The sequence below is a fragment of the Coturnix japonica genome, chromosome 6 (genome assembly GCF_001577835.2).
Source record: "Coturnix japonica isolate 7356 chromosome 6, Coturnix japonica 2.1, whole genome shotgun sequence".
NCBI lineage: Eukaryota > Metazoa > Chordata > Aves > Galliformes > Phasianidae > Coturnix > Coturnix japonica.
The window spans coordinates 5395799-5419724 of record NC_029521.1 but is presented as its reverse complement, the minus strand read 5'-3'; the positions used below and the strand labels follow the sequence as shown (position 1 = coordinate 5419724).

At 41.2% G+C, this 23926-nt stretch overlaps 1 protein-coding gene across 4 annotated transcripts in view; it reads left to right on the top strand.

Moving 5' to 3' along the window:
- Positions 1-23926, top strand: part of PRKG1 (protein kinase cGMP-dependent 1) — a 316142-nt gene that overhangs the window by 271888 nt on the left and 20328 nt on the right. For all 4 annotated transcript variants that reach the window (XM_015866196.2, XM_015866197.2, XM_015866199.2 and 1 more), the window contains one exon: positions 18498-18594. In XM_015866196.2, coding sequence (XP_015721682.1) covers positions 18498-18594 — 97 coding nt within the window. The remainder of the gene's footprint in view (positions 1-18497; positions 18595-23926) is intronic.

Below are 23926 nucleotides of genomic sequence, written 5' to 3'. Positions count from 1 at the left end.
TACCCTCTTGGAGATGCTTATGAAATGAACAAACTCATATAGCAGATAATTACAGCACAGTGCACGATCAGAAACAGTTATTCAAAGAAGAACTTCATTCTATACACCGATACTCACTTACAATGATAAAAATCCAACTTAAAACATCATAAACATCCATGAAATTAGTGCTTGCTGCCCCATTCCTGCAGTATTAAGCTCTGAGGTAAATATATGAGATTCAGTAATGATTTAGCTTGCCCAGGGAATTCAGGATCAGGCCTGCAAGTATTTTGGTTGTTCTGAAAAGGAATGCTCTGAATGGATTTCAGGGCCACAATGGTTTCATCTAGAATGCGGTTCAATGCTAGAAAGCAGTTATTAGTCTGTTAATAGTCGGCACTCATTGACTCCAGTCTTTACAATTTATATTCCTTCTACGCTCTTGATAGACTGAGCATTATCTAGCTTTTCTATTAGAAGAGCACTTGTACCCAGTGCCTGTTGTTCATATTTATACGTCTAATAAAATGTAACACTGTCAGCTTAGACCTGTTCATTTGTATTTTACACTTTCACTCTTTACTCTCAGTTTCTATGGGAACCTGGGCTGATGTGACAATAGAGAATAAAGAACTGAAGAGCAATCTTCAAACCATAGCTCCTTTTCTGCGCCGAATTGCCAGCGTTACAGAGCAGGCACAAACAAGCACAGAGTCAAATAAACTTGGATGGGAAAATCAAGGCAAGTTAGACACAAGGAAGTTGATCGTAATTGAGTTTCCTTGTGGAGGAAGCAAGGGGAGAAGATCCTCCTTCCTGAAATATTTTTCTTGGGTTGTTCTGTGCTTTTTTTGCTTTGAAAATCTGTGTTTGAAAACTGAAAGTTAGGTTTGCATTTTCTAATGAGGAGATAACAATGTTTATTGCCTGTTTTTACAGCAATTTCAAGGTAAGGTTCTCCACTGTAAGCAATAAGAACCTCTCCATTTGGTAAAATTATTTACAGCTCATGAATTGGAAGCATGACATAGGCGTGTAATTCCATATATTTTGCAAGGGAAGATTTTCTAGTTCATATATCACTGTATACCATTTAGCATCCACTGCATCAATATCTGCAGGTGAATCAAGGTGAGTAACATAGATTAGCTGAGATAATTAGCTGAAGTAATTAGTAATTAGTAGGAAATAATTAGGAAAACCTCCTCAGGACATTCCTCACAGCAGTGTAGTGTGAATACAAATTTCCTAGGTGATGCTTGCATTCCAGACTGCCTTGGGTGAAAGTGCATCTTTCAACAGGTTTGGGTTTAAAGACAGTGGCTTTGCCAAACTTTGCTTGCATGCAGAGTCACATTAAAAGATAGACACGGAAAAGGTCTTTTCAAAATGATCTTTTTATCTAACATCTGAACAGGGAGGGATGAGTATTTCACCTCCTAACACAGCATCTACTCATACACTTTATCCATGCCATGAAGTTTGTTTCTCTTTACAGGCATCTCTTTTCAGTTTTACCCATGTATTTACTGTCACCTACTGTGTGCTGCCCATTCATCTGAGCTACCGGATGCTTTCAGCCTTTTGGTTTGTGGAGAAATACAATCCTTCTGGATCATTGCTCCTGACTCCTGCACACATCCAAATGTGGGATGCTGGAGCCCAGGGATTCCTTACTCTTTCCAGTGGAGGGGGAGAGGCAACAGAGCTGTATCTCTCCTGGTGTGCTTAAACTTCTTGGTTCCTACCATGCAACTTGCATCTGGGGTTGTGCCTGTTCCTGGGGAGTATCCAAACTATCAGAAACCATCAGGAGCAAAAGGAAATTACTCAAAATTGTGTAGCATCCTCAAGGAGGCAGACATTTCTGACAAACCTCTTGCCTCTCCATTCAGCCATAGCAAGGAACAGCTATAAAAACTAAGGGTTAGTTGAAAAATGGCAGGAAGGATGGGTTGAAGCAGCCACAGCCCAGTGGTGTCAGCAGTGACAAAAAATAAATCGAACAGGATGAAGACATGGAATTAATTAAGGAATATCCTTTTTTATCCAAGCCTCCACTTCCTTTGCTTCTGTGATTTAAAAATGAGTTGTGCATAGACCTGATGTTAGAAAGGCAGGATTTTTAGGTCCTACGTGTCTAGTGTCACAAAGGAGCATCTCTAGCTGATATTTCTCTGCTTTTGGGGAGGGCAGCCTGCTCTGTCATTTAATGGATAAAGAGCAGGTAGAAAAATCAAGAGAGATACAGGAGGAGGGTAGAGTATCAGAGCAACTAAGCAGGAAGCAAATAGCAGGGGAGGAAAATACACAGCAAAGGCAGAAGGCAGCATGTTTCATTGTGGCTGCTCATCACAGGGCAGTACACCTCTGCAGCCACTTGCCCAGCACCTCCCTCTCAGGCTGGAAATGAGGGCAGAAAAGAGCATTTAGCAGCTTTTTCAATAAACAGGCTTGTTCTTCCCTCTGCGAACCAAGATGAGAGGTTCTACTAGTTTGGAGCACTACACCACAGCTGCTGTGAAGAAAGTTCTTGCAGGTCTGGGCTAGAAAGGACTGAAACCCACTCTACTAGCAGATATATATACAAGATGAAGCAGTTTCTAATTGTACTGTTTTGTCCTGCTGGATGCAGACATTCATAATACCCGTGTATCCCTTACAAATGGTTCTGACCTTCCTTGGGCTGCCTGTTTTTAATCAGGAGCCGGTGATGTTTGACACCACAGCACCTTACATTAAAAATTTCACAATTATGCTTGTTGGGCATGTAGCTGAGTTCAGCCCTTTTCTAACTCGTTATCAATTCTGTGTCGTGGCAAGAAAAGCTAATTCAAAACCACTGCTGCTAATTCCAGGAAAAGAAGGCATTAACTCTCTTTTGGGAGTTTCAAGTGACAGCATAGCCATTAGCGGAGGGGAAATGGAGGAAGACAGTCTTTATCAGAAACCAAGTTTGTCTGCATAATTCCTCCCCAGGAGTCAGTATTTACCTTTTGGCTAAGTAGTATTTTTATTATGTGGAGAAGGAAGTGCTATTGGGTCTTTCTGTCTTATTAGTGAATAGCAGTTACAACTGTTGTTTATTGAGGATGCTGACAAAGCTAGAAAAAGAGCTAATTAAAAAAGTCTGTGATTCTCTTTGAGAGCAGGAATGGATGAAAGATTTTGTATGTGAAGTAACCAGTGGGAGATATTGGAGAAGTGTTTGCAATACAAAGATTGCCTGCTTTGATTTGATCTTTGTATCATATCATGCAGTAAAGAGGGTTATTCCTTTGCAACTGCTTAGATTTCTGTTGGAAGAAGTGTCTTTGTGGCACAAAGATTCATTAAACTTAAGACTTTAATGAAAAAAAAAAAAAACCTTGTATCAAATAATACAAATAGTGGCATAGTCCTCTTCTTATTATAGCCAATGAGATGCTAAGCTATGTTTCCTGCTCCCAACGCCCTTATTTTGGAACTTTTTCTGAGGGTGATGACTCCAAGGATCATCTTGGTGTCAAAACTCTGCTTCTTCATGTAACACATCTAGCGGTTCACGTGAAACCGCTGAGTATTCAAGGAACTGGCACGGCAGGCTTGCCCTGCCTGTTCCTCAGCATCCTCATGGTTGTTCTCCAGGGCACGTGCTGGGCTAAATGGGCTTTTGTGCCTATCCCACGCATTCCACAGATGATCCCTTCTTAAATAAGTCTCCCAGCGGGTCTTCGTTTTACAAATAAGGAAGTGGATGTGGAGAGATTAAGCAAATGAACCAGAAGTCAATAGAGAAAAGCCAGGACAGTGCTGGAGCTGCCACCATCCTACTGTCTCCCATTCATGGACTGAAATCTAGCTGGCAGAGAAAGAAACAGACTGGGAAACATTTTGCCTGCAGAATTACCTCCTACTTTAGGGGCTAACATAGGGCCACTGTAGCAAACAGCAAGATAATTTTGTCATTTCTGGTTTTAATTGTATAAGAATTGGTTTTCAAAACTTAGGAGCTTTAGTTTGGAGAAGTGTTCCCAGTAGTGGGCTATGCTCACTATTACCTAGATATTGTTCGGATTTTAATGCTGATATATATTTCTCCATTAGATCTTGCCTTGTGTCTCTTGGCAGCTTAGTGTACCTTATTGCCTTGGCTGGGCAATCTTCTGAGATTTCACTAATTTAGCTACAAATGTTACAGATCAACTCTGCAAAATGTTTTTACTTCCTCCGGGGGAAGCAGAGAGGTTGGGACCTACCATCCAGCACAGTACTTCCAATACATCTGTTATCTACAGGAAAGGTATTTGAGAAGCATAGGAGACCTTGGAGTGCTGCAGGTAATGCAGGCAAAGGGGCACTTCTGGGGGTGGGCATCAATATGCTGTATGAGGCATAAAGGTAAACCTACTGTTGTAATGTTTTTTGGAAATAATGATATTATTTAAAAATAAAAAGAAGACAAGAAGATGCTTATAAACATAGAATAGAAAATGAATTAATCGGTGATCATACAAGAAAGTCTCCTGAAGGCAGGGCCTTGCTAGAGCTTTTCTGAGCATCTATCATCTGTGCCAAGGAGCTGATGGGTCTCGGGTGGATAAGTGAGATATTCCTGCCCTCCAGTGGAAGTATGGGAAAGTGCCTTTCAGAAGTTGTCCCAGCTGGAAAAAGGGTGGGAATCCACAGAGGGGTGTTAACAAGCTTCCAGCAAACTCATTGCTTTTGGTTCTCTGTCAATTATTGTCTGCATTTGTCAGCAGAAGCCCTTAGTCATCCCCCAGTCTCCTGTCCATATATGCTGGTACATCCATCATTACTTGTGCTGAATTTAATATTCCAGTTTTTTGGGGGGCACTGAACCAAGCAGACAGTGTGTAACCAGTGACATTTCAGCAGCAGCAGTGTACAATCACTTGGCAGTGCTGGTCATGTTCCCCTCTTGGCATGTCCTGAGCTCCTCTCCAAAATACGCTGAGCATTTGGGAGGTGTATTAGGGAGTACTTTCCTCCATTACAAGAATGGCAAATGACTTGTTGTACTGCAAAGATCTGAGGAGTTTTGATCTTTCCAGCTTCCTGATGTTGCCAAAATGAGACAACTTGCATCACTTTTCAAGCCACAGAATGATCTGCAGTAGATCTGCAGTAGAGAAACTTGGGGGGTTGGGTGGTTTGTTTGGTTTCTTTTGTTTTTTTCTTTTCTCTAATTAGCACATGATAATATTGAAATGTTGACAAAGCACTTGGCAGTTTTCTCAAGTGGTGAATATAGGATTTGTGTCAGTGTATAAGTGAAAACTATGCTTTTTTCCTTATGTGAGCCACCATATGTTAAATGCTGTCTGATAAAAGCTTCCTTTTATCGAGTCAAGACAAGTTGTAAGATAGAACAGCTCATCTCTCCCCTTGTAGAACAAAAACAGACATCCAGATCAGGCGCCAGGCACAGCTCTCCTATTATACTCGCTGCTTTTATACATTACAAGAAGGGTCCTTGAGTTCCTCAATTTATTCCAGCCTATTTATATACAGATACTTTGGAAGTGCCAATATACAGATGGCCTCGCTGGGTTGGTCAGATGTTTCTTAACACTGTATCCTGTCTCTGTGCTCAACAGCAGATACCTAGGAAGATGAAAAGAGCCAATGAGATGCTTATTGATTGGCGATCCACCACTTTCCAGTGTTTTGAGACTCGGATTTCCTGCATATGGCTGCTTTCTATCTATGTAGAAGCTCTTGATAATTTTTTCCCCTAAATCTGCTTAGCTACTTCCCACATTGCACATAAGTTCAAGACCTTTCTTGTCTCCTGAGCTGCCTGTTTCCCTTGAGGAAACCCCTAATGCACTTATTCCTGCAACAGGAATCAATCTAGACCTGTGCTCCTTACAGTTACACTTCTCGGTACTTTTTCCAATTCTACTCTCCAGTTTTTGAGATGGGAGGAGGAATAAAGGTGGCCAGATCAGCCCATTGTTGCAAGTGTAAGATTAGGGCTTTTATTTGTCCTGATTTTTATCACCATGTTTCTTCAGAATGTTAAGCTTATTTAATACTTTGTCCCTCGGTATCTTTTTCACATTGTGCTGTTGTTAGCTAGGTTTAGTGATTTACTATCTTTGACGTGTTGTCACTTTACTTATTCCTCCCTTTTACAGATCGTCTATAAAGATGTTGAATAGAAGAGATTTGAGCACTGTTAGCCTCCATCCATTAGGAAAAAACAACCATTTGTTCCTATCTACTCTTTCCTGTTTTTAGCCTTCTTATAATAAATGGAAAGACCTTTCCTCTCATCTCATGGCAGCTTAATTTCTCTAACAGCCTTTCAGACCTTGTCATTTGCCTTTTGGAAATCCAAGCCAATTCTATTGACCAGACCTCTCCTGCCCATGTGCATGTGGACTTCATCAAAGAACTCCAGTAGACTTGTGGAGCATGTTGGCTCTTCCCCAAAGCAGCTGAATTTTTTTCATGTGTCAACTCATCCTGTTAGGACAGATGTTGGTCTCAGTGGTATACAGCACTCTGGATCCTGTCAAAAAGACACTTCCATCCTTCGATGAGCAGAGCTGGTTACAAACCACAGCTCGTAGTTCGCCTTGAGTTCATCCAGAAGTGCTGGGTGAGCACCAGCTGGGCCTGGGGATATGTTCATGTTCGTTTAGAGGGCTTGGATCCCCTCCTGGTGATGGGACTAGTGCTGGTTACTCTGGTAAGAGGAAAGAGTCAGCAGGATGTCTCCAAGATCTTACTTGCTGAACCCAGGGGTAAAAGTGCACTGAGCTTTTCTTCACACAGCTTTGTTCCTCTCAGCATGCTCTTTGGAGAGCACGAGCCTCTGGAGACCCTACAGCCCATGGTCAGGCTCCTTGCTGTTGCTGTGATTGAGAAGGATTTATTATTTGTCTTCAAGGCTTTTGAAGTTGTAACTTCATGCGCTTTTTTTTGCCTGCCTTATGGTGTTTTCCCTTTTAACCAAACAGGGTTTGATTCTTTGTTTTCTTTTTTCTTTTCTCTTTCTTGATTTGTTTGAAGCTGCTTCATTTGAAAGATGTCTTCCTTTTAATATACCATCTTGTCCCGCTGTTCAGCCCCACCAGCTTCCTTCTGACCTATCCCACATCCATGTTTGATGTATGTTTGCTAGATGCTTCCAGCCACTTCTGTGCTGCTGCTACTCACTGAATCACTCTTTTTAACTTTTTAAATGCAAGAGTGATGCTTTTGTTTTAAACGCCTTTTCAGACCTTCAGCAGTGTTAAATGTTAAATGTCAGAACACTGTAGCTCCTTTTATGGGAGGTTCTCCAGTGGTAGAGCTGAGCATTTTCTTCTCCCTTTACCTTCCTGTCTTTGACTTCTGTTCCTCTTGCCTGCATCACCTGCCCCCAAAAAATCTGGGAGTTCTTCTCTTTCAGATGGAAGACTGTTCAGATGAATCTCGGGATAGCTGTGAGTGAGCACATGGCAGCATGTCCTGTTGCAGTCACCCACTACTAGGGCAAACCTATGCAACCTTTTGAAGAAAGCAAGCATTTGTGTCCTTCATGATGAGCAGACCTCTTCCAGATGGGTTGATTGAAGTGGCAGCAAGCACAGTCCTATTTCCATGCCATGTAGTATCTTGAAGGAGGAGGTGATCCCAAGAGTAGTCTTTGTGATGTTACAGGGTGTTTCCAGATTGCCAGGGGACAGTGCAAATCCCAGAGAGCAGAAGTGACCTGTGCTGAATGACCCCAGAGCCTACCTTTGTATCCCACAGGATCCAATACATTGATTTTCCTTTTGAAAGTGATACAACAAGGATGCAAAATCTTAGTGTGTAAGTCAAATTAAAAGAAGATTTAGTACAGGATAGTCTGGGGATGGGGCTGTTTATGTGGGACTCAGTTTCACTGATCTCTTCCCACAATTTCATCTGCCTGCCAGAATAAACAAGTGGAGGGAAAACCTCCCTTTGTACGCACACGTACTTGCTTTGTAAGGAAAAATCAGCTTCCTGCCTGCTCCCGCTTTTTCAGTAGTATCTTATGTAATATTCTTTTCCTCCCCGCCTTCTCCTTATATGTCACCTTTTTTCAAAGTAAAATAAGATGAAACACACATGATGCAACAACTTCAGCAATTCCAACATGGCTGGAGCATTCTGATGTTTGCTAAATGATAGTTTTACAGCAAAGCTTTTGAAGGTTTTGTTCAACCTTCAAAACCCCAGTGCAATGAACAGTTTGTCTTCAGTGATTTAGGCAAATTTTGGGAGACCCATTTAATTGAATAAAGAAAAAAAAAGAGTATTGTTCACCCATGAGCTCCAACAAAATCTCCAGGTCCTAACGCTCATGGATCTGCTTGAGAATTTGGAAGAGGTTCCAGGAAACATTACTGAAATGGCTCTGGGCAGCTCTTGGAGAAGGAACACAAGTTCACTCAAGGTAGGCTACGTCTAAGCAACCCTCAAGCCTTCTAGCAAGTGATATTCTCCTAGAGAATTAGGGCCATTTAAAAATAGGAAACAAAGTCATACAAGCCACTGGGGTATACAGTGAGCTCGCTGTTGCTTGATACCTGCAGGACTTCAACAAATGTACAATAAATAGCAATCATGGTGAGCTGGGCAAATAAGTATGTCTAACATGAGTAGTATATCAGTTTGTACTCCACATTTTTTAAAGGTCTGGAGAAAGAATACAGCAATCAAGTCTGCTTAATGAGATTGCTGTTGCCATGGTGAGCATTTACTTATGCAAGCAACACAGTCGTACATTAAGGGTGGAGGCAAAAGGGCTATTAAGTGTTTAGGTGGTTAGATGAGCAGATTTGGGATTCATGGGAACTAATTAGCAGTTTGCAATACATTAATTAGATCACCGGATTTTGTAAAGTAGAAGAGCAACAAGCAGAATTAACTGTGATTTGAGCAATGTGAATCTGTCATCAGACTGAATTTTCCTTGAGATCACATCTCACTTTGCTAGGGAGAGCTTTCTAACATTGTAAGTTGGCCTTGCCTATTCCACAGTGACTCTGATACGTTGCCTTAAAGTAACTTGAGTGTTTGGCTGTGGTGATGACTTGCTTGGACCAAGCTTGGTGGTTGGGATTCACTGACCATAAAAAGTTCAGTTTAGAATGTGAAATGCGTTTTTTCCTCAGAGCTTCCAAACATGGTGTTTTCCTAAATGCCATTAAGGCATAATGCAGCAGGGTGCTGCAATAGCAAGGATTTAAAAAGCCAGCTGAAGTTCACTGGGCTCTCAGTTCATTCTCATCAGCCAGATAGAAGAGCTTTTGCGATGTATGTGTCATGGAGCACAATAAACATCTCTTTGCAGTTCTATCCTAACCCTACACTTGTAATGAGCACAGCTGTGTAAAACGCCAACAGCTTTCTTAGGGGTGGGGATGGGGTGGCCAGGACATTATACTGAATGCAGTGCCATGATCTAAGGCATTTTATTTCTGCTTTTGTCCGGTTGGAGTGGCTGAGGTACAATGCAGTGTTTGAGGCATATTTAAGTTTTTGCTTTTCCTTGGAGTTTTGTTTCCTGTGCAGTTTGAGGTGCTGTTGCTGCCTGTCTCGGAAATGGAGACATTTGTCTGTGTTTTACGTTTCCACTGTTAACCTCCAGTTTAATCCATCCTGCCATACACAGTAGCGCTATCAGTGCTGAGCCAAGACAGAGATGCAATGACAATAGAGCTGTTCCTTTGCTTTCCAGCTAGCAACACCCGGAGTTTTGGGTTTTTCTGTTTGTTTGCTTGCTTGTTTTTTAGAAGAAAAAGAAAAAAAAAAGAAACCAGTCCTTTTGCAATGTCTTTTAATACTGTACAGAGCAGGAAACAACACCAAAGGAAAGAATACTCCACTTCCTCCCTCCACTCCTTTTAACTAAAATTGAGCAAAGTTCTGGTTTTGTAAGTCTGTACTGTTGTTTGAACTATTTCAGGATGTTCTTGGCATTAGGCATATTACAAAAGTGGATTTGTTACTTTCCAAAGTGGGACTCTGAATGAAAGTCTTATTGGAAGCATCGGGCTGTTTCATTAGAGGAGGGGGAGGGGAAAGGGAGAACTATATGGATCTAGAAGATCAAAAGCACATTTTGGTGATGTGTCAGTAGCACTGATACAGTTGTGATATGGAACTGATGTAGTACCCACCAGGGTTCAGCAGGGTATTTGCAAAGCAGTGCAGGTAGTTTGGGTGGGCTCTCTATGGGCACAGCAGTGCTGCACGTTGCTGCTCTGCTTCCCACTGCCCTCACACATGGTGGGAGTTCAGAGCTCAGCACAGCAAGCAGGTAGGCTGACAGTGACCTGAGCCTGTTGGTGATTGTTCCAGCAAAACTCAGATATCTCTTTGGGTTTTTACCTGCACCTTCCTTTGAATTTCATTTAAAACCAAGGACTTGGTTTCCTAAAAAGCACCCTGATAATCTTGTGCTCTGTTGAAAGAACTCTTCTTCACATTCAGCGTTGTCAACCCACACTCAGATGATGGTTTATATGCCAGTCAAAAGTGATGCATTTATTCTTCTGGAAACAGACCTGTGAGTTTTCTCACCTGTTTCCAGAGCCAGACCAAGAGCTGTCAGATTTCTCATGGATGTGATCTAGGCAGCAAGAAAAAGAGATGTTTGGAGAACTGCTAACTGTATGCAACTGCTTCAGTTCAGGCTTTTACGCTGCAATCAGACATTTGCCGTGAGTTTTTATTAGCAGGTATTTCACTGTTAACCTTCTTGTTTTTCTGTTTAACAGAAAAAAAAAAGTAAAAGTAATCCTGTAAATCGTTGATACAGAAACTGCTTATGCAGATTGTTTCATCAGAACAGCAAGGGAAGAAATCATCTCAGGTTCATCCAAGGAAATTCTTTCTGGCATATGAGTAAATAGTATTGTGTAGTAATAACAGGAGGCAGATGATCAAAATACACCCACGTTCAGAACAGATTGTTGCATCTGCAAGAGAAGAGAAGTGGGTTCTTTTCTGATCAAGTTGATCGTGAGCATAGACACATATGCGTGTGTAGATGCACTTTAAATAAGTGATGCGCTGCCCTGTGTTGCAAGAGGACGGATTCCTTTAATAGGTGTATGGAAAACCATAAACTTGGTCTGTTTTTTTCCTAATGAAGTTCTTCCATACATGTCCTGTGTTCAGATAAGGTCCCACTGCAGAGCTCACACTTGTGCTAGGCAGGAGGCACAGAAACATAGATGTGATTGGTTTAAGATCTTACCAAGCTTTTGTCACATTTAGGAATTCAACAATATTAGCTTAAAAGTTAAGGTTTTTTTAAAGAGCTTGGGTGATGAGAAAGTCTTTATCCACTGTTGTAACCAACTGTATTTGAGTACATTCAATTATATTTCTCAGGGAAATTGGCCTCTGTGTGACAGAAAGTCTTTAAAACCCCATAACTCAAACAAATCTCTTATTTGCTTAACTGTTGGAACAACTCACAACGAGCACAGCTTAATAAGCACTGTGTTCACGTTGCAGGGTTCTAATTGAAAAGTAACATACTTTTAAACAGGGGGAAGATCATTTCTCTGGTGATTTTTTTTTTTTTAACTTTATGTTTTCAATTTCAGATCTCCTTCCCTTTCCAGAGGAAGTTAGAGATGCCATAGCTTTAATGTCTGTTTTAGCTGCAACTCAAATGCTCACTTTCTGTAAGAAAATCTAAACCAGGAGGTATGCTATTTCTCCTGATTTGAAAGTCATTAAAGGCAAGTACGCTGCAAGTTCAAGTGCTGGAAGATCAAAGAGAAATTCACAGCCCTGACAGCATGAACTTGAAAAGAAAGACCACCTTTCTTTTCAATGCAATTGTCCATGCAGCTGCAGCTTCCAATTGCATGGTTGTCCCGAGCACATTGCTTTTAAAAATCCAAATGAAATCCCTCTGATTTGGATTTTCAGTTAAAGGTATAAGGCAGAAAGAAGAGGTAGCAGCTAAATCAGGAATTAAAGCCACTGCACTGCTGACCTCAGACAGGTGGTCTGGAGGAAGGAGACCTGAACTAAGGAGAAGCTACGTTACTATTATCATACTTCTTCCTTGTACTTGTCTTCCTGCAGGTGACTTGCCACTGAGGATTTGCTGCCCTCCACCAAGGAAGAGCAAGGAGGAAAACAATGTATTGATCTTCAGTCTTCAGTTTTTTCTAATTGCAAACAACACTGAAAAAGTAAAAGGCATATATGTAGGTAGAACTACGTGTATCTGTAGGTATATGTCTACATGCATCTGTAGATAGATCTGCATCTCCATGTTGCTGTAGGCAGATTGTTATACAGCCACATGAATCTGTAGATAGGTAGATAGCTTTTATTTTTTCAGTGTCGTTTGCAATTAGGAAAAAACAAAACAGAAGAATGGAAGATCAGTGTTTTTATTCCATGCTCTCCCCTGATTGAGGGCAGCAAATCCTCAGCTGCAAGAAAATCCCCACCCTAACAGGTCAAGATCTGTGGATAACACCCATCCCTCCCAGGAATGGGTTAGCATTAAGTTAGCAAATAATGCTTATAAAGTAATTATGGACATACTAACCTGCCTCAGCTCTGTGTCTCTGTGGAAGAGCAGAAAATCCCCTTTGGGATTAGGACGATGGCATGTCGGTGCCCCTGGCTAATGTTACTGCTGATGGGACAAGCCACCATCATTTGGTGCTGGTACTTTTATCTAACAGCTTGGTGTCTCTGATCAGTGTCTTGCTGCTTTCACTCTTCATGGAGATGTCCTGGTATAATTTTGTGATTATGTATTTGTGAACGTGCTAATAAATTGCAATAATGAGATGGAGTTTGAAATGAATTTAGCTTTTCTGTAGCGTTACGTGATTACGGTAAAGTAAGTGAGAAACCAGTCTTTTTCTTTCATTTTTTCTTCTTGCTGATCGCAGCACGTATCTGAAAGGCACACTTGAAAACAAAAAGGTATATTGCATGTCGTGAGAAAGACAGAGGGAGAAACACCGAACATAGATGTTTCCCATGCAGAGGGAGGGAGGGTACTCAAGAAATACTTGTTCTCTGCTACTGTTGCCTGTCTGCAGTTTGGGGATGAGCATCTCCCTTTTGGCTCTGCATCTTGTGGGGTCAGACAGATTGCAGTCTGACCAACAGGGTTCTGGCTTCATACCCTCGGTTTGGGGGTTTGTCCAAGGGCATCTCCCTACCCAAAGTACATGCTGACTCCAATAGAGCTGCATCTTGATCAGACCCTGGAACAGAAGTGTTTTGCACAGGGGTGGGGCCTCTGAGAGGAGGAGTGGCAGCACCATAAAGGGATAGAGATTTGCTCTCAATGCCTCTCCAGAATTTGCTTTCAGGCATTTCCAGGCTCTGGATCTTGCTGGTTGTGTAAAATACAGTGTCGCTGTGCTGCCATGCTTCTGTCTGTGGCTAATCTTCTGAGCCCCACACAAACAGGGCGTAGCTGAAGGTAAGGATCTCATGGAAACGCATGAGGTGCTTTTTACTGCTCTTTCACCCATATGACCATTCATAGACCTCCTGTTATCCCAAATCACTCTGAAATGCCTGCTTTTTGGAACAATCATAGCAGGCAGGCAAAGGGCTGGCCAGGGAGGGCTTGGGAGCTGTAGGACCATTTGCCACATCTACTCTCCCTCGCATGGCTTTCAGACATGAAGCCTCCTCGTTACGTGAATCCGATCCATGTCTTCTGCCACTCTTCATTCATGTTTGGAATTGCATCCCTCTTAATAGCATTAATCTCTACAGAATTTTTTCCATGACTTCAGGATAGCAGTCAGCCAAACAGCAGCTGGATGCCGCGAGTAGTCCCAGGTTGGTTATTTCGCCAGTGCTAAAACGTGTATGTTCAGGGGGTACAGAAAGAAGTAGTGACAGCAGTGACAATTTGAGGCAGCTTTATCTTGCACTTACTACAGTCTCATTTCTTAAAGTGCAGCATCAGTTGTAGTAGAATGCTATAAAGAAATTAGCTGTATTGCAAGAATGATGTGGAGATGCGCTGAGATAAAACTCTAATTTAGCAGTCACCAAAGCACAGCTTGCTTTTGTGAGACTTTTCCCCCATCCCCACTTGTGGCTCTCAGGCTCATTGGACATGTGCTTTCTTGCAGGCTGGAGCTGATCATCGCTATCCAACCATTGCAACTCAGGTTATTCAGGTCTTTGCAGAGATTCTGTATTTCTATTTGTGAAAGAGCATTGCCTCTACGATGGGTGCTATAGTAACTGGACCAACAAAACTGAGTGTAAGGCCAACAAAATAGCTGTCAAATGAACAAGTGTTTCTCTCAGTGAGGAAGGCTCCAAAATCCTGATTTTTATCCAACCAAAATTACTATGTTTGCTTATGGAGGAGCTGGTGGTTGGTTCCCATTTGGTTACAATTTACATCTAGTTGGCAGCACGCAGGTGGAGAGAAGCCAAGTTTTATATCAAGATGACTGTTTGGTAACAGATGTCTAATGTTTCCCAACACATTTAGTTCATGTGATAGGAATCATGAGCTGGTTTAGTAAAACTGAGCAGTTGGGTGATTACAAACCTTTGTTCCCCATCATTTTTTCTTCTATTCTTTTTAGCTGCCTAGTTATGATGCTTTTTTATTTATTTGCTTAGTTATTTTTTTTCATTTATAGTTTTGGGAAGAAGAGCTTGAAATGTATTTCAAAGTCATAATTGTCCTGTGAAGCAATTGCTTATTAAAATGGTTGGAAATTTCCAGCAGTGCAGAAAGCCACATGTTTTCCTTTCCTGCTCTGAATAACAGGCATTGCCCGAAAGCTTCAGCTGTGGCACCAGTGCTGCTTTTTCAAAGTAAAGGACATGTGCAGAGTGGCATTTACTCATGATCTCCCTGGGAACTCTGCTTTCTCACATGTAATGGCTGTCCACACTGAAGATGAGCTAACATCAAGTCCTTTTATAATCAGTGACTCCTTAAGGGTATTTGTATTATTTGGAGAGAGAGAAATAGTGGTACCACACCCCAGCTCTTCCATAGGAGAACTCTAGTTTTCATTGCAAACTGTTGTTCGAATGAGATTTCAGTAGTTATTACTGTCACTTAGATTTGCAGGAAACCTTGCAGAAGAACTTGGTAGGCTCGGCATGATGCTCACATGTGACCTCACTGTGATCACTTCCTCCTGTCTCTGCAATTCCCAGTGGGAAAGATACCTCTCCTGTTAGCTGCAGGAGTGAACTGTGAGCCCTGGTCAGGCTAGTTCTGTAGGGTAGGTCACAAAACACTGTTAAAAGAACCCCAATAAGAGTGCAGTGGGAGCTGCTACCTTGCTCTTCTGAAAATCACAGCCTTGATTATAAATGCTCTTTACTAAAGGAGAGCAGGCACTTTGCAAAGATTCTGTGAAACACAGATTTTTTTGTTATTCCTCGCTATTCGGATCATGTTCTGTTTTGGCAAGTTCTCTGTATCTGGGTTTTTATTTTTGTTTTGGGGGTTTTTTGGTGCGTGTGTCATTAATGTAGGAATTTAATTTAGGAATATTTTCAATCACCAGCTCATCCAGAGATCAAAAAAACATTTTTTCTCTCTCTCTCTCTAACAAATTTCACATTACCTTTATGTGGCTTCTTACTTATAGTATTCGGAACAAGCCTTGCTCATTAGACTTCTCAGTACCAGATGGGAAGAGACCATGGCATCTGCAAAGCAGTGCCCAGAGTGAATATGCCCTGACCTGACACACAGATATTTTTCCCACAGAATGCTGTGTTGTTTCCCCATCGGCTTGCAGGTCTGATCAGACCTTCTCTGCCATTCATCCTATCTCTATTATGTTCCCAGAAAATATGCCAAATGTCCTCTGAGTGCAGCATATTCCTATGGACACACCAATATTTTTTGTCTATTTCTGTATTTCTTTGCACTGCTTCTCCCAATGTTTTGTAGGTTAAAAATAAGATATCCCTTATATTTTTCCCTAGATCTTTATAAAGGGCATGCTACAAAGCCCTGGTAGTTTTTGTTTAGAGAGCGATGTGCTCAAATGAACAAAGTTGAAATGTGACAGTTGAATATGTATTCAAAGTTTTAGGATGAGAATTATGCTCTGCCTTTTCATTTATTAGATTACTTGAGAATATTAAAACTTGAAAACTTATTATTTAAAGGACTGAAGAGATTTAAGCTTTCCAGGACTGAAGTATGTATCTCCTGTTTGTTAGTCTGTAGGAGTTTGATTTGAAAGGGGGCTTTGACCTTTGTTGCAGAGGATAAAACAGAATTCAGCTGTGACTGCCATTAGTAAGCATGTGAAGAGTTTCCATGCTTGATTTCACACTTTTTTTCCCCCCACTATATATTTTCTGAATTTCTTTTGTTTGCCTAGAAAACTGCATCCAATTTGTTTTGTTGGCTTCATTGCCTGCCAGTGCAGGGGCACGTTTTACCTACTTTTGTCCTATCATGTCACATGATGTGTGCTGTGCATCATCTTTGTATAGCCATCACTCAGGATAATTTTCTTCCTTCCTTCCTGTATTTGGAGGCCCTAGCCCTTCTGATATGCTGCATTTTTGCATGTCCCGTCCTCTCCTTGCTCAGCATTGAGCAATCCTCACTGCTTGCCCAGCAGAGAAGATGGGGTGGCTGGTTCCCTACCTCCCCAAGCATGAAGGATGCCTTCACCCAGCATCCCAAGCCTCGGGCGAATTTGACACAGGGCTTTTTTGACAAGCAGTTCTGATGTTGAATGGAAATTTTCCAAGCTGGGGTTTCATCTTTCTAGCAATTATAAATCATTAGAGGTATTTAACTGGTCAGGAAAGCAGAAGATAACTCATACGCTGTCTATACATTCATCATTAAAATTAGATCCGATCTTGTTGCACTGTCACCCTTTAAATGATGTGTCTTTTTTGATTTAGAAGAGAACGTACCAATGTGTCTTTCACTTAGCAGTGCTTCTTTCAGCTCTGGGCTTAATATGCACGCACCTCATGATCAGAGTGAAGTGATCAATAAGCAGTTGTGGTGCTCAAGGTTATCCCAAGTTCAAAGCGGGCTCAGAGCTGATTACTTTCCAAAATCGGATGCGGTCAGCCTGCTGTGGTCACAGGAGCAAGGGCACTAAGGGGATCTGGTGACAGTATAAATAATAAAGCAGAGCTTATCTAGTTTGTTGACAGTACCCCACCCCCCAAGATAAAACTGTGCTTTATTACATTGTTTTTCAGGCTTTTCTATGTGATCTCTCACCTTTTGTGACACCTCACTTTATTTTACTCTTTCACCACAAATGTTTTTTCCCACTTTCTCCCCCAGTTGTAAATAGAATAAAGAAGTTGCTTGGAAGGGAGTAAGTCAGCAAATCAATGCCATCCCATTACTGAATTATATCAGAGACAGACATGATAGATCAAATATGTTAGAAAGACAGATAGCTCATGGCTAACCCTATGATATTTTACCTTTGCTCTAGTGTTTATCATGCTGAAATGAAGTGTTTGGCTGAAATAGTAGATTACGACCTGTCTGTTAATTGCAAGATAATAATCTAAAGATAGAAAACTGCGTTTGCAAGTCCCTTTGCACCTTCCATGCCTCTCTTCATGATACCATCAGTGCTCTTTTCCCATACAAGTCTGTGTCACTGATGAGCCAAAGGTTGTACATGCCCGGGGACTCCTCCAGCAGCTGAATGTCAAACTTTATGGAGTGGGTGGATCCTGATCATCCATTTCCCCTCCGAGCTTTTCTAAAAATACCACAAACCTTGACAAGGAGCTATTTTTGAGGAATCATATTCATGAGGATAGTCATGGGAAGCTTATTTTGGCAGGCTTGCATGTGTTGCATTTGCATGCTTCCCTAGTTAAGAACTTTGTGAACTTCTGTTACGAGCCAGTTGCACATGAGCTAAAGAGAGAGCATCTGGATTTTGGGACCTCCTGGGCTGGAATTTCTACTCCAAGTTGAGTTTATAGAAGGAAAAGAAGTGAAGATATCCTTGTAGGAATGTTAATATGTGACTGAAGTCATTCATTTCAGGCATTTGCACACCAGCCCTCAGCTTATCGGATCCGATTTCATAAAACCTGGCTGTGATTTCTCTCCAGGGACCTTAATGATCTTGCCACTTTCAATAAACATTTATAGAAAGTACTGCCGGCCTGTGGATAAGAGAAACTCATACAAGAGACTTTTCTTCCAAAAATACTCAAAAAAAAAGCCAACCCTCTCTTCGCAAGAAGATAACAGAAAATGTTAATATGTAGTGTTTGTTGGGTAGCTGGAGCTGAATTACAGTACCAGATATGTGCATTGTAGACATGCAGTAGGTACGTTTGCTTCTCTCACTTTGCAAATTGGAGTTACGCTCTAATTGGGACCAGTGAAACGATGAGCGTGAATAAAAGCAAACTCTAAGAGATAAGATGGAAATTAAGCAGGTAAACGCTGTTCCACACTCATGCCATGCGGGTACAGTATTGCGCAGTACTCATGTTTGCACCTCTAAGAAATTTCCATTTTTTCGCATAAAAAAATCCAGATATGAAGCCGAAGCTGCCTTCTTCGCCAACCTGAAACTGTCTGATTTCAACATCATTGACACCCTTGGAGTCGGAGGTTTCGGACGAGTTGAACTGGTAGGTAACCTTTTCTTCTCTGAACTTTGTGTGTTCTGGAACCAGTACTGTGGGGGTTTGTTTGTTTGAAGAAAGCTCAATCCTATTCCTGGGTAGATACAATTGAATGAATAAACACTCCGCGGTAATTATGACAAATCTATGTGCTCATTTCAGGAGAGAGGGGTCCGTGTCTTTTCTCTCCAAGCGGACACACACTGAAGCAGAACTGTTTATGACACTGACTGCCATTTAACAAGAACCTGAATAGTCATACAGTATTAAAATTGAAAAGAGAAACCTAAAATCTTACGTAGCCAAAACTGGAATGATTGTCTGATGCTCCTCTGAGCAGTTTCTGATTCAGGTCTAGATGTAGATGTAGCTTCAATGTCTGAACTGTAATAACAATTGACAGCAAAGTGTTCTTTGCTGAATTTTTGTGGGAAGGCAAAAACAAAGCTTGCTTTTTGCTCTGCTTGGATTTAGAGCTATACAGTCTTCATGAAAAGCAAAGTCTGAGCAGCAGGAGACCAGAAAGGCAACCATTCTGTGCTCACTTGTAATACAGAAATTTATTATAGAAATATATAGCTTAGTTTACATCAGTGCATTATCCAAGGAGGACTTTCTGATACTGAACACCAGTACCGTGTGTTAGGATCTCCTGTAAGTCAGGGGTAGAAAAGTGAGCAGTTATTGCTGCCATCACAAAATTCATTGAAAATCCTCACTTTGCAGTTGTATGGGAGCTTGAAGCACCTTTTTATGTTATGCCCCCTCAAAACCTGCAGAATAAGAGTTTTGATAATTATTCCTGATGTGAGGGGTAAATTCTATGTTAAAAAAGTCCAACTCAGTCTTGTATGTGATTAATTTCTAACTTTTCCTATTTGGTTTTATGCAAAACAATGCAGAAGAGAGGACGTCAATGAGAGCTTTGGCTCCTCCCCAGGTTTTTGCTTTCCTTTATCATGTGTTTATTGATTTAATATTAACAGCTGTTTTTTGGAAGGCAGTCACTCATGTCCTTTCCCTGCTCCTTCTATAGCCTTCTGCTGCCGAGGCCACTTCAGAGCAAGAGTTTAATTCAGGTTGCTGTGAATCTCCCTCCTGAAGGCCTTTCCATATCATAAAGCTCAGGAGGTTTGTTTCCCAAGTTAGCAACAGCATCAGCTTCTCAGCCCCACTTAACCTGTAGCGAGGGACCCAGTGCTTGTTTTGAAGCTTGGGAAGAGGCTTGCTAGGTTTATTTTCATTTCTAACTTTTATTTTGGAGGTGTATTGTCAAACTTTGAGTACCACAGGGGAGGATACATGAGGTTGTTATCATGAGAGGTTGCTCCAGGTACCCTAAAGCCACACAGATGTGAAAATTGGACTGTGTTGGTGGTGGTCATGAGTCCTCTACCTCAGGCTGCATTCAGAGTTAATTTGTAAGCTCTAAGATGATATAGGTCTGCTGTTGTCACTTTGTTGGTAGCACTGAAATTTCTTGTGCGGAGTGGTGACAGTTGTTCCCTGCATTGTGATCCTACCATGTGCAGGAGGGAGGACAGAAATAGAAGTGGGAAAAATGTTTTGGTAATCGATAGAAAGGAGGTGGGGAAGAGGAAGATGTGAATGAGGAACCAAAGGGCTTCTGTGGGTACTGTTCCTGAAGGGTGCATGATAGAGACATGCACTTAGTCACTAGGAGTGCTGTGTGGAGAGACAACCTTAAATTACAGTTCTTGAGACTTCAGTTACTTAAGAAAAAAGATGGATTACATCACTAAACAGTCCTATCCTTCTGCTAAAGAGACTGTAGCAGTTCCTAACTAATACTGAATTATGCACAGAAAGATGAAAATGCTGAAAAGCTTAGCTTAACACTCTGGATTTCATTATTTTTCTTCATTACCAAGGAAAGCTATTTTAATACTCTCTTGGCTTTAAAAAGCTAATTGCTTTTCCAAATTACTGTTTCAGTACTAGAAAGCAAAGTCATCACGTTATCAAACCAAGAATCTATTACTTTAATCAAAACTGAGCCTAGAATTGCAGTGTGCGTCTTTGTACAATTCTATACACTTTCTGTACAGAAAATATGCTTTATGGCCATAAGGCTGTAAGACTCATGGTAAGTGTAGCGCAGGACCTGATTCTTTTATTCCTTGAGTGTATTAGTGCACAGCAGTGCTGGAATTTTTTCCTGGGAAACATTCCAATTTCTTGCACTTTTCCGAGTGCGTTTTAGGGAAGAGGGTTTTTATAGCTTTGCTGTAGGCAAGCCCCTGGGCATCTGCATACCCTTGAAGCTGGTGGTGTCTGGCTGCAAGCTGGAATGTCTGGGCTTGGCTTTGCTGGCCAGAGCCAAACAATGCTCCCATTTGCCTGCGTTTTAGTGCTCAGGTGTGGTTTGTGTAAATAAGCTTTGGTATTCCGGACACCACTGTGAATGCTGCCTGTCTTCAGAGTTCATCCCATCAGTGAATTTAAATGCTGGTATGTGTGTTTTAGACCAGACAGCCTGTTATTTAAGCAATTTTCAATTATGTGGAGATGACACTTGGAAATATCTTTTTGTCTTAATTTTATTCCTCTAGTAGAAAGCTTATCCCTTATGGTCTCTTGTGGCCTGTCCTAGTAAGCACATCTCTTTGTGGGACCTTTTCTAGGTCATTTTACTTTCTGTATATCAAGAAAAAATTTCCAGCAACTTTGCATTGCTTCTGTACGTATTTAGTTGGCTAGGATTTTTAATGGCTATCTGATGCCTCTATGACATGCCTCGTCCTTACAGATGTTGTTCTGCATCTTCCTGTGCAGCTGGATTTTGCCACAGCTTCAGGCAGCTTTGGGAGCCCACAGCCTGCCTGGGCTGCCTGGTGCCACATTCCTGGGGCAGCTCTCCTGCTTTTCCATCCTTAGAACAGCAGAAGGGGAATAATAGGACTGGGCTCCTTGGTTTTCATAGCACGGATTAACTGAGGGCATCCACTATTTTTTGCTACTCGTTTTCTGAGCACTGTGTCAGCTGAATATCTTCTATGTTGAGATCTGAACACCTCAATAACACATTATAGTAATAAATGAGTTTATTGTCTTGGGTTTGTGTCCTGCAAAGCACCACGTTGCAGAGCATGGAGATGTAGGTCAGGTGTGCTCAGCCTTCATAAATCATCTCTCCTGGGCTTTATTGCTCTTGTCTTTGTTCTTTAATTTCCTTTTAAAGAATGTAAGCCCTTTATTTCTAATCATCTGTTCCACATCAGGTGTTCTGGATTTAAATCAAGATTATATTAGACAGCTCTGAAATAAATGTATCAGGGTGTCTGATTGTACAGGGTTAGAGTCATTACTGCTCAGAAATCGGTTCATGTAGGTGATGGCTGAGCACAGGTAGCCTAAAAATCAGCCCAGGCCTGCAGCCATGTCTTGCCTCGATTGACATGCTCAGTTATTGCTTTAAGCAATCTCTCAGATGGAGAAAGGAGATTTTCAATTGCTCCTGTTATTATAAAATTGCACAAATACAATTCTTTCACACCCAGTCACATGGCTTGGGGCATTCTGAAAGCAATGGTGGGAGCCGGCAGACTAAGGACGAGCCCAGCACTTAGCTCTGGCTTGACAGAACACTTCAGATATTCAGTGGTGTTGCAGAAGTCAATGGCACTTCCAGCACATATTTCAGGTGGGAAGGGATCTAAAGGGATTGCCCATAACCTGATGGCAGAATCAAACACAAGTCTCCAATAATATGTCATTGAAAGTTTGTAGGAGATGAAGTTCCCAAATCAAGTTATCCCAGTGCCTACCCATTCCTTGCTGCAAGAAAAGCCTCGCTGACATTTAACACCTCCCATCTCTAGCCAGCCTAAGTTGGCCTTATCTCAAGCAGACTTGGAGGCAGTTTCTTCTTTTTCCTTGCAGTATGGTTGTGTATGTTTGAAGACTGTTGCCCCATGAATACTATCACATAAGATTGTTATCACTAAAATAATAATCTTTAGGAAGGATAAGTGTTCTTTTGAGTTTTACCAGTGACAGCAGTTGTCATGTTTACTCACTTCCTAGATGTTTTTTCCTTCTTTTAGAAGTACCCCAAACTAGGTGCTTTCATCTAACCTGTGCCTTCCCATGGTCAGGCCAAGCAGGACAACTGCAACAAAGTGCTTGTGCTGTGACTGAACTGTGTCCCTTTTATTTCAGGCCATCACTGCAATTTGTAAAATTCAAATTGAATTCCCTTGCTCTTCTCAAAAGCACTTATCGTGCTCTCTGGCTTGGCTTTAGTATGCACCAAGCTAATAATATTCTTCTTATTTTATTATCCAAGCCATTAATGAAAGCAGTTAACGGTGCTATACACTAGACAGATGCCTTTGAAGTCCTCCTCAGAGCATCACATCAGCTTAATGATGGACACTAAAAACTAAATTCATTTGTAACATGGAAATTAATAAAGACACAGCAAAAACAAGCTTTGACTTCTGCCACATTTCACTAGGGGCATGTGAGACCTTTCTTAAATGGATAGTATGGCATTTTTCATTTTTATTTATGTTTTAAGAAAAATCTAGCCACAGATGATGTAGTGCAGTCAAATTTATTATAGCCTCTAGCCTTATTTTTTTTTTAATTTTTTTTTGTAAACAAAAGCATTAGTGAATTAATTGGATGGCAAAGAAAAATACCCTGTAATTGTCTTCCAGTAGAGTGACAGATGTGTAATTCGGACACATCCACAATTAGTGGAAATTTCCAATTCTGTAGCTGCTGTTTTGTTATAGCTGTTATGAAGCTTCTCATTATGGAGATCAGTCTTCTCTTTTAGCTCTTTGAGATATTTATTTTTTAATTGTTAAAAATCCTTTGGCCTCCTTCCTTTTGAAAGACTGAATATGAGTCAAGGTGAGAAAATTGATGTTATAGTGAAGGATTTGAAGACCGTGCACCTGAGCAAATCCTACATTCAGATGACAGTGAAGTTACTGCTGTGGAGCTGAGAAAAAAATGCTCCTTTTAAAGATTTGACCAATTCTTTTTCTTCTTGACTATGTGCAGAGCATTCATTTGGAACTTTTAGACAATGCTCTCAGGTGGGAATGGAAGATGGCAACAATTCTTTTTTTCTTTATTTTTACCTTAATTTTTAATTCTTTATGGGTTTGAATAAAGCTGAGCAAGTATTGCTTTGTAGATTGAAACATATTTCACTGTCGGCAGCAGGGAGGTTGGAACTAGATGATCTTTGAGGTCCCTTCCAACCCAATACCATTCTGTGATATGGTATTGTTGGGGCTTGTCTGTTTAATGGAAGGGATGCTGCCAAGTGCTGGAAAAATAAGATGCAATTTGTAGCCCA